Source organism: Camponotus vicinus, unplaced genomic scaffold, assembly GCF_025532165.1.
Source record: "Camponotus vicinus isolate PSW18456_S1 unplaced genomic scaffold, iyCamVici1.0 SCAF_6, whole genome shotgun sequence".
NCBI lineage: Eukaryota > Metazoa > Arthropoda > Insecta > Hymenoptera > Formicidae > Camponotus > Camponotus vicinus.
This window is the reverse complement of record NW_028141978.1, coordinates 12,900,610-12,921,188: the sequence shown is the minus strand read 5'-3', so window position 1 is coordinate 12,921,188 and position 20,579 is coordinate 12,900,610. Positions and strand designations below refer to the sequence as shown.

The 20,579-nt window shown below is 25.8% G+C and overlaps 2 protein-coding genes and 1 non-coding gene across 3 annotated transcripts; all 3 read right to left on the bottom strand.

Moving 5' to 3' along the window:
* Positions 1 to 13: 13 nt before the first annotated feature.
* On the bottom strand, positions 14 to 13,077 carry LOC145972635 (aminopeptidase N-like). The gene is made up of 13 exons (XM_083101374.1): positions 12,915 to 13,077; positions 11,149 to 11,669; positions 10,351 to 10,779; positions 9,767 to 9,947; positions 5,465 to 5,606; positions 5,087 to 5,165; positions 4,060 to 4,412; positions 2,716 to 2,996; positions 2,087 to 2,301; positions 1,654 to 1,935; positions 1,491 to 1,560; positions 1,162 to 1,245; positions 14 to 973 (listed from the first exon to the last, which is right to left on the bottom strand). Exons 2-13 carry the CDS (start codon positions 11,604 to 11,606, stop codon positions 818 to 820), a joined length of 2,730 nt encoding a protein of 909 aa, XP_082957500.1. The 5' UTR covers positions 11,607 to 11,669; positions 12,915 to 13,077; the 3' UTR covers positions 14 to 817.
* Positions 6,125 to 7,442, bottom strand: LOC145972636 (uncharacterized). Its single transcript, XM_083101375.1, has 2 exons — positions 6,661 to 7,442; positions 6,125 to 6,285 (listed from the first exon to the last, which is right to left on the bottom strand). The coding sequence occupies exon 1, from the start codon at positions 7,232 to 7,234 to the stop codon at positions 6,848 to 6,850; it is 387 nt and encodes a 128-aa protein (XP_082957501.1). The 5' UTR covers positions 7,235 to 7,442; the 3' UTR covers positions 6,125 to 6,285; positions 6,661 to 6,847.
* On the bottom strand, positions 11,956 to 12,075 carry LOC145973961 (5S ribosomal RNA). Its single transcript, XR_014439597.1, has one exon. It is a non-coding gene; the product is annotated as a 5S ribosomal RNA (ribosomal RNA).
* Positions 13,078 to 20,579: the final 7,502 nt, after the last annotated feature.

The following is a 20,579-nucleotide window of genomic DNA, read 5'->3' as shown; positions in this document are numbered from 1 at the left end:
TATTTCTATTTATTTAGCATTTGATTCTAATTTGTGTATCATCCACTTGTTCATTTTTTCTCTCTTCTTTTTTTAGACCCATTGTATAATTATCACAAAAAATTGTTAGATATTAATTTTTTACCACCACTGCGCTATTATAGTTATAAATATAATTGCACTTCTCTAGTTCCTTCTTGTACATTGTAGCATGTGTAGTTTACTCTCTACCTTTTGCATTATTCAGTCGAAATCATTCTGTTACTTCTGTTGTAATGATTATTTAACACTCGTTCAATATATCATATTATGTTTTTCTTATGTAGAGTACAATAAAGTTACATCCATCGTTGTATTTATACTTTGCTCAATAAAAATAATTATCATTAATCATTAACTGTTTGAATTTATGATTAGTATCTAGTTATTAAGTTTTATCTTATGTTTTACAACATTTGTATGATAATTATGAAATATATGTGCATTACATAAACACATATCAAACATTATATAAACACATTCATTTTAAAGGAAACATTTTTTTTAAATTATCGTACGCAATACTTTAAAAAATAGAAATATTGTAAAAAAATTGTATAAAATATTTGCAAAAAACAGAAAACGTGATAATGCTTACTATCACTATTTAAATGGAACTCATCAACTTTTTATTCTATTATAACTCAACCGCTTTGTTGTCGTTATCGTATGTATATTTCTCGTTCGTGAATATATATTTTTAAACAAAATAAATAAGTGAAAATACAAAAACTATCCATATATTAAAAGTAAATATGTGCATGCGTTACATTTCGTTATCCTTTCCTGGTTTCATTGACTAATCAGCCAAGTATTCTTTAAATATATCATCAAAATCTTTTATAAGATATCGATATTCGTACAGTTGAGTCTTTAATTGATGCCAACGTAGTTCTAACTTGCGATTTACATACATTACTATCATATTCATTGTAAGTGGCAAGGATTTCCTTACCTAAAACGGAATATTTTAATATTTATTTCAACAATAATTTCTTTTCATACTATAAAAGTCAGTCATAATTTTTGGTTATTAACATAATTAGCATAAGATAGATATTTGATATAAAAATAAATACATAAATAAACTTAATAATAAGAAATTCACAATTAAATATGTATATTTAAATTTCTAAAATTTACCGTGTTACCGTTTTCATGATATTCATAATTAATCATACGGTCTGGATATTTATGATAACTGAAAAGAGCTATGTATTTCTTTATCTGAAATAAATTATTTTTTTAGATCAACATGAAAATATTAATTTTGCTTCATAATGTTAGAATATACATATATCATAGAACAGATAAATCTATAACATGTTTAGATATAACACATACATCTAAAATATATTTAGATACAGTATATATATTGAAAATTGAGATTCAAAACAAGATATTAATAAACAATTATATATATGTGCATGTACATATGTATACGAGTCTACATATAAATTTATAAAATTTACCTCATTTATTTGTTGTTTAGAATATACGTGGTTAATGAATATAGTTAATGCTGTAATATAGCTGATTTCTCTATAAAAACAAAATAATAGATTTATATAATTAGAAAATAGAAGTCTTTATAATTGGATGAGTATTACATATTTATAAAAAAGTAGTCATTACTTTGGTTTTATTTTGTATAAATTGTTGAAATTAAATAATCCAGTCCTTACATGCCTCGCAACAATAACACAAAAACTGTTAATATAATCCATAGTTATTGTCATATTAGTCATTATATTTATATACTGGAGAATGATTGAAGGATCTTTGGAACAAGTTAAAAATTTTAAAATACTATTATCTGATTCTTTCAAATATATATCATACACTTGCATCCAAGTATTGTTTTTCGCTTTCATCAAACCATTGCAAAATGTCCATTCTTTCCATCCCACCCAAATTCTATGATATTCAAAATGAAATAAAAATAAATTACTAGAATTTATAATCTTATACCTTGATCACATAAATTATCAAATGTTTCACAACGCTACGAGAGAAAATGTTTTTATAAAATGATTGTAATTGAAAAATAACTTCAAACCGTAATTACTTGTATGATGAAAATTTGTTATAACTTGAAAGATACAACTTCAATTCATGATAGGCTATTGAAAAGCAATAATAATGACTTAAAGTGCATAACCATCTTGCAGCCTCTTGCCTCAAACATTTAGTGAAAATGCTCCCTTGAATGATTCCATCCGGTTTAAAGTCCGGATATTTTATTTCCCATAACATCTTATTCAATGATTGCATCATTTCTTTCTACAAATTGTTAAGCAATATATAAAAATGTATATATTTTAAAATTTATATATAATACATTAAAATGTATATAATTATTTATATATTATAGAAGAATTGATAAAGTTTGTGCGCACGCATATGCTATTATTTAAAATGCAAATAATATAACAATGTTTTTATAAGGTTAAAACATAGTAATAAATGCGTAATTATAGTACACCTAAATAATATAATTTGATATTAATGTTTCATAAAAATTTAGAAGCGGAAGTTGTTTCATGAGTCTTAGAGAATTAAATATTATGTATATTCATCTATAATTTATCGAAAATAATTTTAAAATAAAAATGTGTATATTGTTAATATAAATATATAAATTATTTAACATAAAACGCACGATATTTTACTTACAAAAACTGATATTATTTATACCTTTATAGGGCTATATGCGCTTTCTGGATATGCAAAGAAACCCGAGATATATTCCAAGTTTTTGAACATAGGATACCATGCGATATAATCTGTATCTTGCCACAGGTAGTGTGAAATACCCAAGAATACAGTAGAATTTAGTTGGCCTGTCATCAGAAAATGAAATGCGTCGTCGATGATTTTAGCACGATCGAGAACATGTATCTTTCCAAAGAATTTGGAGTTCAGGTAGTCCGAAAGTCTATTCCAATTCCTGGCATCATAATTGACGCGATAACATCCTATTGTATGATAAATAAATTCTATCAATGAATTAAATTAAATTTTTTTTAAATTCGAATTTGTCAAGTAATAATTTGAAATATCTTCTTATATTCTTATAAAAAATGTATTAGAAATTATGTATTAAAAATTTGCAATTATTATAAGAAGCAAATTGTGGATTGAATATTAAATTATGTCACGCTGATAAATCAATGTACTAATAACGTTATGACAACTTAAATTCATTTTGACTACATTGATGATAATCAAAATTGATAATCAAATTATACCATATATTTCATTATATGTAACGTTTTAATATATGTACAATCTTTAGATCGTGCGTAAAATTTTATTATAATAACAGTGCAGTATGTAGACATAATTTATCAAATAGAAATAATCAGATAAAAAATAGCTAATTTATACATATGTATGTGTAGCAAATTGCAGATTATCATATTCAATTAAATATAATAATTAAACTATCCAATAATTAAATATTTAAGTATTAAATAATTTTAAGCATAGTTGGATACCAAAAGAAAGTTCTCTAACTAATATATAAAAAGATTTGCTACTTCTATAATTTAAATAACATAGATTAAATTATATATACATTGAATTATACGTATACGGTGTCCCACTTTAACTTTTACGCAGTAATAACTCGAAAACAGGCGTTGGAAAAAAATGTTTCAAATAAAAGTTGTAGAGTTTTGAAGGGGGAATGAAGATAGGAATATTAAGACTTTATATGGAGCTTGAATGTAAAAGTCAAGGTCAACCTAATTTTTTTGAAATGGAACTATTCTATATGTAATTTGTGTATAAAATCAATTCCTTACAATATTCCCCGTAAAAAGTTGTAAGGGTAAGATTTACTTTAAGTTAACAAAAACTATAAAGTATCTCTCATAAAATAATTATTTTTTTATCACTTAAATGCCTTTATGCATAGAATAATGAGAGGAATCAATGGTATAAAGAAAACACGTAATTATTTTTAAGAAAAAGTATGAATTTGCAAAGAGCAAATACATATCTAAAAGTCCAATAAATTTATCGATAAATATTTACCACTTTGTAACTTGACCAACAGAGAGTCATTCTCGTTCTTGAGATCTGTAATAATTTGTGAATGATACGAAATATGTGGTACTAGCCACACTACAATCGAAATATTCTTCAAACGGGTCTGCGTAACAATATTCAACTCTATATATTCATTCAATATCCATATATCTGCATTAAAATCTTCTACCGATATATTCAAACTGTTTTCATCATAATTTCTTTGCACATTTATCACAGGGTAATAATTTAGCTGTGTCCAATTAGTTATTTTGTCTTCTAATTTGTATTTCATTTTGACAGATGATTCTTGCATGACAGCTTGAATTCCGTTCCAGAAATCACTACTGCTTGTATAGCTAAAAATCCAAACGAATAAATGATAAGAAAAAATTAATAAAAAAAAATATCTTAAGAAAAATGATGTAACGGAATTAAGATTTTTAAAGAACAAAGTAAAAGGGAAAAGCATTAGTGATAATAGTGTAAATTATATTAGATAGAATTGGAACGATAAGAAATTGATGGTAAATGACAGAAAAAAATAAATAAAATAGTCATTAAAAAAAGCAAATGTGTCACCGAAAAGAAATAAAAAAATATTTAAATAAAAAGAATTAAAAGGCACGAGTAGAGAACATATGAGAAAATAAAAAAAAAATTTAAAAGGAAAATACAGATAAAAGAAGAAGTTAAGAAAAATTGAAGAAAGACGAAAATTCAAATAATAGATAAATAAAGAAGAAAATTAGAATAATAATAAGTACAAACACAATAAAATAAGAGGTAAAAATTAACAAAGGAAAAATTAACAAGTCTTGAAATTACTAGTAAAAATTAAATATGAATAAATTTAGAAACACAGAAAAGAATAACGGAATAAGAAAGAAGGTCGAGAAGTAAATAAAAATATATTTCAAAAATTAAAAAACAAAGCAAAATATATGATTATAAAAAAAGAAAAATTAAAAAATCATTTAAAAATATGTACTTAAATTTATAATATAATTATGTTGTAATTTGTATTACTCACCTATAATTTAAATATGTTATGATACTTTTCCGAAAAACATTTTCTGAGGAAGTTTGCAACGTGTAGAACATAAGGCTTACTACGAAAATTGACATTATATAGTAAAAGTAAAGTATAAATAAAATAAATTTGCTGTACATCATTTGGATATATATAAATTTATGGGCATAACTTCTTTGTGATAAACAAAATAATAAACAAAAGTTTATTTTATTTTTCTGGTAAATATTAATATTTATGTAAACAATAATATAAATAAATTATATAAATTAACTAATTTACATGTAAAACAATTCAGTTATTTTTTCATTATAATGTTTATATGCAGCATTAAAGAATCAATCTATCAATAATTAATTATTTGCTTGAAGTTGATACCTTTGATGTAACGAGGTACTTCAAAAGAGCTATTAAATTTTGATTTGATTGTGAGCGGCCATGTGTCCTTGGTGCTCCAGTGAAGAAAATCATGTTGCATTTGAACCACAAAGAAATCTTGTATCCGAAAATCTGGGAATTTCTGGACGCGTAAAAATTTTAATCTAAATAAATATTTAATCGAAACAAATGCTCACACATTAACAACATACATTAAAACTGTTACAATATATTAAAAAAAAATTTATACACATTAGTTCATTGTATTTTTCTTATTAAACTTTAAAAAAATTGGTTAAAGTATCTAATAATATTCAATCAAATTCAATATTTTTTAAATTATGTATTTTTAAAGTTATTTAAAAGTATATATGACAATATATATAAATTATGATATTTATGATATTAATTTAATATTGCTTTTGTGGTAAATTGGAGCTAATTACACAGGCCTGCGAAATTTTAGGTTTGTTTAGTTACAAAATTTTCTTTAACGTAAATTTTCTTATAACTTCATATTTGTAAAAATTAATAAATATAAGACTCGAAATATAAAATTAACAAAACAGTTATAATGGCAATACGAGTCTAGTGTCGATGTTATAACACATTTATTTATATTACAATCAAATAAATATTGGTATTAAAGCATACAAAGAGAGGATAGCGAACGTTTCGACCCTATTTTTGGGTCATCTTCAGCGCGAAAGTATATAATAAAAGATAATATAATAACAATGTATTTTATATCGGAGTCTGTTACAAAGGTTGCTGTTTAAAGCGATAATAAATGTCTCGGTATCTCATTATCTTGACGATGCCTACGTAAAAACAAAGGACAAAAGTAAAATAAGTTAAATAAATAATGTAATTAATATGAACAAAGAAAGAAAAAGTACTAAATTAAACATGAAACTATGAGATTGGAATGTTAATTTATTAAAAATGATCTAAATATAAACTGAACATAAAGTCAAAGAAATAAATAAATAAGTTATAAATAAGTTAAATAAATAATATGACTAATATGAACATAGAAAGAAAAAAGTACTAAGAATTACATGAAAATTACGAGATTGAAATTATTTTAATGTCAATTTATTAAAAATGATCTAAATAAACTGAACATATAGTCAAGAAATAAAAATTAAAAGGTTAAACATATAAGAAGTTAAAACTACGGAAATAAGACTTACTTCCAGGCATCGAAGATAATGACGCGCCGAGGAGATGAATAAAGACAACTTAACATCTCCGAAGACAAAGATCGACTCGTCTTTAACGGATAAATGTGACTTATATATAAACGGTAAAGAGAGTCAAATAATGTATAAATGTACACATACGCAAAGTCGCAACCTATTTGTTATGATAGAAACTGTGTTAAATTTTTGGCAAGTTGTTGACAATATTTAAATAAATTTCTGGTAAACGTTCAGTATCCGTTTGCAAATTGAGACCATTTCTTTGCCTCTTGATATATAGCATTTCGGAGATCAATCTTTTACTCAAATATGGTTCTCGATCCAAAACCTGAACGCCATCCCAATCAAAAGTATGATCAAAACCAACCCTGTGATTCGTGATGACTGATTGAGAATTAGTGTTATGTCTAATGTGGCTGCGATGTTCGTTGATTCTGGTATGCAGTTGTCTGCAAGTTTGTCCAACGTAGGACGCATCGCAATCCATGCAGTTCAATTTGTATATGACGTTCAAAGAATTGGAAGTAGGAAGAGGATCCTTATGAGCCCTGATGAAGTTTTTCATTTTATTGATACTGTAATATGAGAGTCGAACATCCAAATCCTTAACGATATGTTTAAAACGCCCGGAGATTGAAGGAACGTATGGTATCGTGAAATAAGTAATGTGATCATTTGTGTTTATGACCTGGGTATTATTCACTAAGGAATTTGGTTTGAAAAGGTGTTTCTTAAGGCGGTCAACACATGTGTGGAAAATAAAATTTAAAGGGTATCCATTGCTGAAAACAAAGCACTTCTTTCCTTAAAATTTACTCCCCCCTTTTATTTAAGGTATGTTGATGATGTTCTGTTAGCCATTCCTCCTTCTTTTTTTAAAGATACTCTGGACACTTTCAATTCTTTCCATCCTCGTCTACAATTCACAATGGAAATTGCTGTAGACAATAAAATTAACTTTTTAGATGTGACTTTAATTTCCGACAATAATTTTATAATTTTTGACTGGTACCGTAAAGATACCTTTTCCGGTAGATACCTACACTTCTTATCTCAACATCCTCTCTGCCAAAAAAGAGGCACAGTAATTGGTTTAATAGACAAGGTTTTCCACTTGTCTCACCCTGTTTTCCATTGTGAGAATATTAAATTGGCTATCAACATCCTTTTAAGCAATGGATACCCTTTAAATTTTATTTTCCACACATGTGTTGACCGCCTTAAGAAACACCTTTTCAAACCAAATTCCTTAGTGAATAATACCCAGGTCATAAACACAAATGATCACATTACTTATTTCACGATACCATACGTTCCTTCAATCTCCGGGCGTTTTAAACATATCGTTAAGGATTTGGATGTTCGACTCTCATATTACAGTATCAATAAAATGAAAAACTTCATCAGGGCTCATAAGGATCCTCTTCCTACTTCCAATTCTTTGAACGTCATATACAAATTGAACTGCATGGATTGCGATGCGTCCTACGTTGGACAAACTTGCAGACAACTGCATACCAGAATCAACGAACATCGCAGCCACATTAGACATAACACTAATTCTCAATCAGTCATCACGAATCACAGGGTTGGTTTTGATCATACTTTTGATTGGGATGGCGTTCAGGTTTTGGATCGAGAACCATATTTGAGTAAAAGATTGATCTCCGAAATGCTATATATCAAGAAGCAAAGAAATGGTCTCAATTTGCAAACGGATACTGAACGTTTACCAGAAATTTATTTAAATATTGTCAACAACTTGCCAAAAATTTAACACAGTTTCTATCATAACAAATAGGTTGCGACTTTGCGTATGTGTACATTTATACATTATTTGACTCTCTTTACCGTTTATATATAAGTCACATTTATCCGTTAAAGACGAGTCGATCTTTGTCTTCGGAGATGTTAAGTTGTCTTTATTCATCTCCTCGGCGCGTCATTATCTTCGATGCCTGGAAGTAAGTCTTATTTCCGTAGTTTTAACTTCTTATATGTTTAACCTTTTAATTTTTATTTCTTGACTATATGTTCAGTTTATTTAGATCATTTTTAATAAATTGACATTAAAATAATTTCAATCTCGTAATTTTCATGTAATTCTTAGTACTTTTTTCTTTCTATGTTCATATTAGTCATATTATTTATTTAACTTATTTATAACTTATTTATTTATTTCTTTGACTTTATGTTCAGTTTATATTTAGATCATTTTTAATAAATTAACATTCCAATCTCATAGTTTCATGTTTAATTTAGTACTTTTTCTTTCTTTGTTCATATTAATTACATTATTTATTTAACTTATTTTACTTTTGTCCTTTGTTTTTACGTAGGCATCGTCAAGATAATGAGATACCGAGACATTTATTATCGCTTTAAACAGCAACCTTTGTAACAGACTCCGATATAAAACACATTGTTATTATATTATCTTTTATTATATACTTTCGCGCTGAAGATGACCCAAAAATAGGGTCGAAACGTTCGCTATCCTCTCTTTGTATGCTTTAATACCAATATTTATTTGATTGTAATATAAATAAATGTGTTATAACATCGACACTAGACTTGTATTGCCATTATAACTGTTTTGTTAATTCATATTTGTATATCTCAGCGAAAAAAAATCGTGCGAAAGTAATCGAAAATGGATTTGAAAGGTGAAAATTAATATTATACGATGCCATTGGCAGAAATATTTCAAAAAAATTAGGTTCTTTCATAATAAATTCATGAAATTTACCGAAATTGCCATTTTTGGACTATTTAACTATAAATTACTCAAAGACCTGACGTTCTGAAGAAATTCTGCGGTCAGATTCGCATTATCAGCGTAAAAAAATCTATCAGATTCACCTACTCTGCTTTTTGTAATTAACCAAACCTAAAATTTCGCAGGCCTGTTATCGTATAGATTAGAAATTTTAGAAATAAAATTCCGATGTAACTTACGTTAGTATATATTGAATGATAAAAAACATTTACAAAAGTTTAGGAATATTTAAATTCTGTATATAGAAGTCTGAATATTTTTACATTATTCTGATTATGTGTGTGTGATTGAAAAAATTAATGCCAAATATAAAATAACCTGATCGACGGCGAAAATTCCAAAAAATTTAGCGAAGCCTTTGCTTAACCAGGGTTCCCACTTATATGGATCGATTACATTATAAAGCAATTCGTGTGCCACCTTATATCCTATTACTCGCGCTATTTCAATTTTGCGTATCTCAGCATCTATTTCTTCATTAAAGATAATATCTTCTTCTCTAAAAATAATTCACAAATATTACAATAAAGTCGAGAATGTCTGTTATAAATATGTTATATGTTATATGAAAATTAGTTATATTATAGATAAATTGAATGATTAAATTAAATAGATAAAAAAGAAATGTATAATTGCTTTAAAGAAATAATATATTACATATGAAATATTATATATGTTCATTTACAAAAAAAACACACATACACACATACGCAAATTACTCTACATGTTAAACTGTAATACTTTATTATTATTATTATTATTATTTATTGGGACTACAAAATAATATAAAAAGATACATAAATTTGATTTCTATGATATTGAGTAGCGAGAAAAAATATTATTCTTTTATGTATATTGACATTTCTCTCTAAATATATTTACTTATATCATAAAATATTTACCTATAAAGAACGAAACCCAATATTATCTCATCTACATCGCGCAACTTCGGAATCGCAATGTGATTATTTTCCTGAGTTTTCCTGATATGCGGCAAAAACCACGCAATATTTTCAGCAACATTGTGTGCAAATTTCATATACAGCAGTATGTTTTTTCTGCACAACAATTTGGTATTCCTACTTGTAATAAAGGCGAGATCAAACACACCCGCCGCTATGAAATAAACGGGCATTACGGGAGTAGTTTGGAAATGTGTCCAATGCATATTATTTTCATCCGCTTTCTCCTCTATTTTTCGCATATTTGATAAGGCTATATAGTTATTATGATGCTGTATAGAAATGCTATAACTAGCATATATAGTGTCCTTTAAAAGTGGAAATAATCTTCGAGTAGCAAATTTGTAATAATGCGTTGCGGCCAACCACCTAGCATATATAACAATATATTTTAAATAACACAAAAAATTTTCAGTTATTGCTAAAGTCTTAGAAATTATAAAGAAAAATAGAAAAAAGAGAAAAAAGAAAAAAAACGAGAAAAAGGAAAAATACATCTTAACACAATGTTTAAAAAATAGTAGTAACATATTTTATATTACAATTGCGCAATGTAAAAATGCTTTTTCAGAATTTATTATTTATCAGACAACTTTAAGTAATAATTTATTAAATCATACACATATACATATATTAAGACTATGCCTTGATAATAATACGAATATTTGGTAAAGAATTGAAACAAGAAATTAATGTAATTAGAGCACCTAAATATTTAACATTTTAAAAATTACTCACATTCTATCATTTTGTTGATTCATGTAAGTTCTGAATCCTCCATTTTCAGCTAAAAGTCCCATAAATTTCATATTCAGAGTGTAAAATCCTAATGATAAATTGTACGGGAAAGAAATGGTAGTTATAAATGTTTCATTGTTATAGATAAAATCATCAGTGCTAGGGGCAAAAGCTTCTTCTTCATTTTCTTTAGATATTTGTGCATTGTTTGTTACCCTAACTCGAGTTATAGTCAGATTTTCTGTGTAAACGTATATATTTTGTGTTTCATAAGGAATATAAATGCTGACATTGTATTCGCCATGGAAGACATCGTAGTTGACATTTAGTACAAAGTTGATGTTATAATGTTGCGGATATAATATGTCGAGTTTCGGTATGGACATATGTTCATCAATAAAAAGAGCCGCCGCGATAATGAATATTAGACTGCAACTTAACACTTTTAGGAATGCCATGCCACTTTTTTCTTTCCAAATTTCTTTCTGTCTATATCAACTTGATCTTAATGTTCTGGGAATCTACCGAGAAATAACAACGTAATTATTTTATTAAACATGCATACAAGGTAGAATATTTTTTACTTGGTGTATTTTTTTTACCTTTGTAAGGTTATTTTTAAAGGGATTTATAAATTTTCAAACGCTGCGAATGCTGTTATTTGTCACCATTTTTCACGAAATGTATATACAATCTATTGAGTCAATAGTAATCACATAAGAAAATAATATAGCATATAAGGGTTGGAATAAAAAAATTATGTCAATATTGAAGATATTTAAATTAGCAAAAAGAAAAGATTGTGTGTGCCAACAGTACATGGTGTTCCCAAGCGGTCACCCATCTAAGTACTGACCATGCCCAACGTTGCTTAACTTCAGTGATCGGACGAGAACTGGTGTTTTACAACGTGGTATGACCGTTGCCAATAATAAGCCATTCGGTTGTTCAAAATATAATTTTTGAATTTTTACAACGTATTTTATAAATTTTTATACATATTGAATGCAATTATTTATAAATTTTCAAACGTTGCGAATGCGGTTATTTATCACCATTTTTCATGAAATATACAATCTATTGACTCACTAGTAATCACATAAGAAAATAATGTAGCATATAAGGGTTGGAATAAAAAAAAACCTTATAATAGTAAAAAAAATACGCCAAGTATTATTACGCCAAATATTATTCCAGTAAAAATGTGAAGAAATGAAATGTATCGTTTTTAAGTAACAAGTTTCCAAATTTATCATGATTTAACACATTATGTATTTCACACAAGTTTTTATATTACATAGTTGTAGTGATAAATTTTCTTTAATTACTGCTATTATTATGTATGAAAAAGAGACAGTATATAAGAAATATTATAACTTTCTATTTGAAAAATCTAGCTTTAAGATAAAAGAATCATAATTTTTTAGTACGTATTTCAATAAATATATAATATTAATTTAATTTGATTAAATTTAATCATATTGGCATAATTTAATAAAGAATTTCTTTATTAGATGTTTGATTTTAAGTTAAATTGAATTCATTTCTAAGATAATATAATAATACACGCACATGTGAAATTAAAATCTTTTTCCTCTACTATCTTTATAAAGACAACAATTTTGAGAAAAATGATCGTCTCTGAAGAAAAATACTATGTTGGTTATGTATGTATGTTAAGATTATTTAAATTGTCCTCAACATATCTAATGTACACATTTTATTTTATTAAAAGCGGTTATATACCCTGTCTTGTTATAACTCACCACGTATATTATGATGTCAGCTGATCAGAATTTAATACTTTGATAATAATTAAGATTATAATTAACTTTTTATTACTATAAATTATTATTAATATTGAAAATATATCTATATTAATTTGATCTCTCTCCCTCTATCTCTCTCTTGCCGTTCTGAGATACTACCGAGAAATGCCAACGTTCGACAAGCGATATCATAATAAGCATGTTATGGAAACAACTTTGAAGATCAAAATAATATAAAATCAGACTAATACGTGTCTTATCAGTTGATAAACACAATAAAATGCTAATATATGATTAAATCAACTTTCTGTTTGATATATTTAATTAATTATTTTTAAAATGCATTTTATAGCAATTAAAAAGTTGTATTCTCTCCATACTTTTATTTTTTCCTTATAAGCAAATAATCCATCGCCGTTTGTGTCTTAATTTATTGGCTTTAATTGTAGATTTATGGTATTCCATCAATGTCCAAAATATTTTATAAATACAATAAAAATAGATAAAAAGAAAAACTAAATATAATTAAATTTTGCAAAATTATATCATAAAATATATAAGTTTCATAATTTTGTGTAAATATTACATAAATGGTAAAATATTATACTAGTAAAAAAATGTGTGCACGGAAAGTTGTAACATTTTTAGATAATTTATTTTCAAATTTATCAAGTTTTTCACACACACATACACATAAATTTTTATAAGTATATGCAATTATTTTATACTATTATATCAATCCTAAAAGCGTTATGGACTCAAAGTTTTTAATAATTTCGATATAATTTTAATTTCTAATCTTTGAAAGATATTTCAGTTTAAAATTTTTAAAAGTGTTGATATCATATGCATTATAATTAACTTGTTATAAAAAAAATGTTCAATTTTCGACATTAAAATAGAACTTTATTTTGACTATTTCTAATAGATATTGATGAGTCAAAAATTAACAATACGGTCTCATCCCTAACCAAAGTTGTTAAGTCGAAGAAATAAAAGTTAAAAGGCCGGCTATCTTCATTAGTTTCTTTTTAAACAGCAAACAAACAAAATCTTTTAAAGACAATGAAGACTTTTCTATACATTTTATATATGCGTGCTCTTTTACGTGGACTTATTTTCATTTTCCGCAACTGCGTCCTCGTGAGTTGTAGGGAACTCTGTTTTTTTAAATGGCACTCTCCCAAAAAAATTAATATTGGATTCTACGTTGAAAAAGGAGTCACTTTTATTCGAAAAATTTTTTTCTATATTCATTAGTTTCCAAGTTACAATTAAAATTGTTCGGAGCGTCGAACTCCGAATGCTCATATCTAACGGACATTTACTGAAGTGTAAGTGCATTCATTTTAATAAATGTTTAAAGAACATACCATGCACTTCTCGAAGCATTTAAGTAATCTTTCGGCAATACTTCTGCGAATATTTAACAGCATAACTGATGTAGTGCATATGCAGACCGAATTCGTTCTTTTAGTTCTCCTCTCGTAGTAGGGATTATAATACCTTTTTCTTTACGTACCCTCAGAAAAAGAAAAAGAAATAAAGGTGTTAGATCAAATAAAATCGAACGAAATGTTTGGTCAACGATTAAACGTGGTGGACTTGTTCAATGACCGCATCGATTACACAAGTTATGCTGTACTGCGAGCATTTCTCTTCATATATTGCTATAAAAATATATTGGTGAAGCATATTATTTTGAAAATTTATTATTCTAGCTTTTATTTAGGAGGATCAAAGAAAACATACGCATTTTGTAAATAACTTTGTAATAAACAATCAGCGACGGCTAAAACTTTTTGCAAATTAATCAGGGTATGTTCTTGACAAGATATGTTAAAATCATCGATATTGGTGAGTTAATATGCAGTTTTATCATATAATCTAATATTTTATATATATATATATATATATATATATATATATATATATATATATATATTGTAGGTTGTTATAAACACGCAATAATTTGATCTCATTGTTTACATAAATTAAACAAAAGAAAATTGAAAAGAGAAAGATCTTTATAAAAATTGTATAAAAGTTTTTATTTAAAAAAAAATTTTAGAATTAATAAAATTTTTCCATATATATTGCATATATCTGCTTATTATTTTATGTCAAATTTTATATTGAATATAAAATTTAACTCGTACAATAATAATTACGCAACAGTATAAATAATAAATTTTTTTTCATTTTAAGAAATAACGGATTTATAGAGATTATACATGTAGACTGTAGATTGTAGATAGAACCGTTATCTTAAAATGGATGAGCTAAAACATATTAAATAACTTTTAATAAATTGTTTCGTAATGCACTGCATCTATCGCAAAAATAAATTAAATTATAAATTACAGAAGAAAGATATAAATTAAAAAAGAATATGTAAATATTAAAAGGATAAATTTAAAAAAAAATAACTTAAAGAAGATTTAAAATCATAGAAAAGACTTTTCTTATTTGTATAGATTTTCTATCTAATTTATAAATAAAGAACACCTGTAATTTTATCGAATATACAAAAAATACTAATTATTTTATCAATTTTATGTGATGCTTATTTCTATAAAGCACACCAATTTTATCTTAATTTTCTAGTTCATTCATACTGTAAAATTTGTTATAGACATTGCTCTTTGCTTTAACTTAATTTTAAAGCCAAATAATTACTAAAATAAATTATCTAATTTTCATATCACAATATAATAATGATCTTATGATAATCTTATGACAATATAATAATAAATGTTATATTAATTTTATTTTATTATAAATTATATATTACTATAAAAATATTAATAAATCAATTTTGATTATTTGGCTTTATCTTAATTGAAATAAAGTTATTAAATTTGAAAAATACGTATTTGGAATATAATTTTATTATACATGTTTAAATTTAACGTTAAATAAATTTTGCTATAAGACAAATTTTTAAATTTTCAAAATTTATAAGAGATAGATAATTTCGAAATATATGATATTTTCCATAAATCTAATTACATTGTTATAAAATACATCCAAAATCTTGGAAACAAAAAATATTTCGCGAATATTCCGCGAAAGTCCATTCCGTGAAATTACCGCACAACTTTGACAACGAGATGTGTGCTAAGAAATATCGCGTACCACAGATTCGCGCCAAAGGTGTTCATTGATGTCAACAAGATCAATCATTTCAAGTCGTATTTGTTCTGTCGAATCTTTTATAGTAGATTGCATGAGAGTCTTGCAGATCATGATGCCAGCAAGATATGATCGCAGGCAAGTTCTACTCGATGCGATGTCGTTCTATGATCTCGATTACGAATTGATTTTGTCGCGAACAATATTGTATGGGCCTTTTGTCTTTCGCAACAATTGAAATATATATGTATATAATAATCTATAATTAATCTCGAAATATATTTAATCAATCAATTTAATCAATCAATTAAAAGATTCTAATAACCGACAAAAACAATTTTGTTTTATCATAGGATATTATTGTGTCAATTATGATAATGAGAATTGGCGAAAAATTTCGCGATATTTGAATTCTAAAGAATACCGAAAAATACATGTTCTCAATCGAGCACAAATCATTGATGATGCATTTCATTTTACGATAGAGAAGAAACTAAAACCCTCCGTATTTTGGGAACTCGCTACTTACTTGCAAAAAGAGAAACAGTATACAGCATGGTATCCTATGCTGAAAGCTTTTGAATTTATGTCGAATGTTTTAGCATTCTTACAATTTCCCCCTCAAATCCAGGTAAACACAATATAAATTTTGATAAGATATTTCTATTAATCATAATACATAGTACAATACATATCATAATCATAATTTCATGTCATGATATTGAATTAATTTTTAAAAATTAGATACATGTATAGAATTGAAAAAATGAACTTGAAAAGTCGCTTATATCTTCAAATTTGTAATATAATAACTACATTTTTTAGATTTTGAAATATTCAAATATTTTTATTTTCATTATATATTAATTTTTTTTTATTATAAAGTATTTGTGGCGATATTAAAAACTTTATAAAATATTTCATAGAAATTGATTTACTTTTAATTTTATTACATTGTATATAGCACATATTAATCCATTTGTAAATGTCTGTTTTATAAAAAAATGACAATTTACAAATTTGAAATTTTTTTAAATCATCATATTTGTGTGTGATGTGTAATGTTTAAATTAAAACAACTGGAAAAAGAAGATTAGACAAATTAATCGATGGATATATCAGTATATAACGATATATACATGTTAATAATGTAGATTATTTAGATGATATAAGATACATATACAGTCATTCAAATAAATGATCGATAAATTTGGAAATTGTAGTAGTTCATGCTATAAAACTTCATATACTTAATAATAATAATACATTATAATAAAATTGTATAGTAAAAATATTTATACATTTATACATGTATTATACCGTTGTTGTAAATAATATGAAAGAATTAAATAAAAAGGTACTTTTTTTATCAAAATTTAGAAAGTGCTTAAAATAACGTGGAATTGGTACAGGAAAAATAGGAAATATGATCATAGAAATAATGATCATATTGAATGTTTAAGACAAGAACTCTCAAAGTGAAAATGTATTACACATGATAGCATATGCAGAAGAAAAGCACATCAGCTATTGCTACGGCATCTGAGACATCCTGAAAGAAACAAATAATTCTTCTTATAATACTTGATTCTTTATAGGAATATTTTAGATATATTTGAAAAATTGATTATCACTTATGTCAAAAATTATTTATTTAACTAAAACAATAAGCATAATTTCGTTAGAAAATTTTTACTTCTTTTCTGGATTGTCTTCTGTAGACTTTCGCGCGGATGGAAGAGATGGGCATATTGTAATGGTTTGAAAACGGCAAATCGTGATACATGGAATAAAGTTTTTGATAACACAAACGAAATTGATCATACAATTTTAGAATGTCTTGCTTATATTAAAAATTCTGAAATCATAATCAATTATTTAGAGATAAAATTACATAGTTTAGCTATTAATTATGACGTTATTAATAATCTATCTAATAAGTATAATATATCTTATGATCAATCGAGAGAACGAGCTGAAGCCTTATTGGTTAATATTTTTTTTTCTATTCTTGCCGAAAGAACTGAGCATATGCTTGAAGACATACTAAATAATTTCAGAATAATTACATCATATTACGGGTAATACTATTATTTCATAAAAATACATATGAATGATATAAAAGTTTATTGTTTATATTAATTATGAATATACTGTTTTGTTTTTTTTATAGGATGTTCGACTATAAGATCAAGATGATAACTGTTATAATTAACAAAGTATATAACCAGAGAGAGTTGGACAAGGTACTTTTAATGAATCAAAGTTACATATTTATTTGTTAAATTTTTATTAGAAAATTTATTTTTTACTATGCATGTACAGGGGGTAGACAAAATAATGTAAACACCTGAAAGATACACTATATTTGTTTATTAATAAGATATTGAGCCACCTTTAATACAGCTTCAATTCTGCTTGAAATTATATAGAATCATACAATTTTTGAATGATCTACAGTGGAATATTGTCCCATTCTTTTATCAAATAATGCCATGTTTCAAGATGGAACGTATCCATACACAGCAAAAGTTCAATCTTAATTTGAACAACATCAAAATAAACTTCAACGTCTACTAGCACAATTACTTGATTTAAATATCATCAAACCACTATGGGCAGTTTTGGAAAAGAGAGTGAGAAGCAGATTTCCTCTTCCAACATCTCTAAGACACACATAACTGACAGATATATCTATATAATTCCAAGGAGAATTGAAGCTGTATTAAAGGCAAATGGTGACCCAATATCTTATTAATAAACAAATATAATATTCATTTTTTAGGTCTTTACATTATTTTGTCTATCTCCCGTATACGTGTTGATGTTACAAAATCTTATGATAGGTAGAGGGACTAAAATTGAGCATTTTTCACAATAAACTTATGTTCACAAATGCATAATTTCTCAACACGATGATACAAAAATAATATTTTCACATAATCTAGCGCCTTGATAGTAATGCTAGATCTTTGATAGAATTAACAGAAACATAGTTCAACGTTGCCGTGCATGCAATGACAAATTATTTCATTTTAATTTCAAATTAATTCATTTTTAGCAACTGTTGTAATATTTTTTTAAATAAAACAAAACAATAATTAAAATAAAAGTTAAAAAAAACACCTTTCTTGCACTTTCTCTGCTGCTCAACCAGCGTGTAAAAAAAAAAGCCCTGCGAGCTAGCTCATAGCTTATGTAGGACTCTAGTATGCACCTACCACGTAGTAGATTGTTTTTATCAAAGCTCTAGACTGAAAATATCATTGATTTGCTATCGCATTGAAACTATGAATTTACGAACATAAGCTATTGTCAAAAAGTGTTCAATTTTAGTCCTTATACCTACAGCATAAGTTTCTAATCGAATAAAACATAATTTGTATATATTATACATTTTATATACAATATTTACTCATCTTATTCTATAATTTTGTCAATGAGACTCTAGCTATGTGATAATGCGACAAATACGAAATTATTTATTAGTGAAAATTGTTAAAATATTCTCCTTTAGGTTAGAGAATTCGTTAAAAAAGAGATTAGAGGACCATTTCTTTTCGATGTTTTATACAAGATAGAAACACGCCGATCGGAAATCGAAAGACAGACAAAATTTCTTCAATACTTGTTCATCAAATAAAAATATAAACATTTATAATGCGTCGAACTAGTTAGAAACCAAAAACATAGCATAAATATTTAAGATTAAATGTATAAGTTGACATATATAATTAATCACTACTTTCATATATTTTAAAACAACTTTTTCATTGTTTTTAATTATATTCTAAGTAATTTTTACATTATATATTGGTTTTCTTTGTAATGCAGATTTAATATTTACATAGGTATGATTAATTATATTTATGTAATATTTATTATACATACATATATGCATAATAATAAACATAAATAAATATATATATATATATATATATATATATATATATTTATTTATTTATTTATTTATTTATATATATATATGTATACATTCATGATACTAATTAAGTATTCTTAAATAAGCAACTTTTTACTTACATTATATAAAAATTCAGATGTTTTAACTAAACGTACCGAGTATGTATTTAAAAATTTAATATATATAGAAGAAATATAAAATATATGTTACATTTTTTAATTTAATCCAAGAATGAAAAGTAGATAAATAAATACATTTTGTAATCCTTGTGAATGATGTTCTTGCTAATCTATATTTCTATAATAGGAAAATATTTAGCATTACATAAGGAGCTCAATTAAATACGTTATTAATATTGCCATCCATGCATGTATTTTTTAATAATAAACCAAAACACTTATTCAACACTAACAAATATAAAGTTGCTTTATTCTTTATAAATATTGATGATCGTTGAAGATGGAGAGTAAAAATGTGTGTTTTCCGATCTATAAATCTTAATTTTGAAGTAAAATGGATCAAATCGAAACACTTACGACGAATCCGTATATCTTTGAAATAAGAAAGTTATCAACAAGGAGTGAAGAAGTGTAAATTAAGGTTTC

What these genes read in the sequence shown, in the direction of transcription:
- LOC145972636 (XM_083101375.1), bottom strand. Translation starts at nt 7,234, where the DNA reads ATGAAAAACTTCATCAGGGCTCATAAGGATCCTCTTCCTACTTCCAAT.
- LOC145972635 (XM_083101374.1), bottom strand. Translation starts at nt 11,606, where the DNA reads ATGGCATTCCTAAAAGTGTTAAGTTGCAGTCTAATATTCATTATCGCG. An exon ending in AGTACCTCGTTACATCAAAG is followed by an intron (nt 5,166 to 5,464) that starts GTATCAACTTCA and finishes CAATTTTCGTAG; the next exon opens with TAAGCCTTATGTTCTACACG. An exon ending in ATAACATATTTAAATTATAG is followed by an intron (nt 4,413 to 5,086) that starts GTGAGTAATACA and finishes TTGGATTTTTAG; the next exon opens with CTATACAAGCAGTAGTGATT.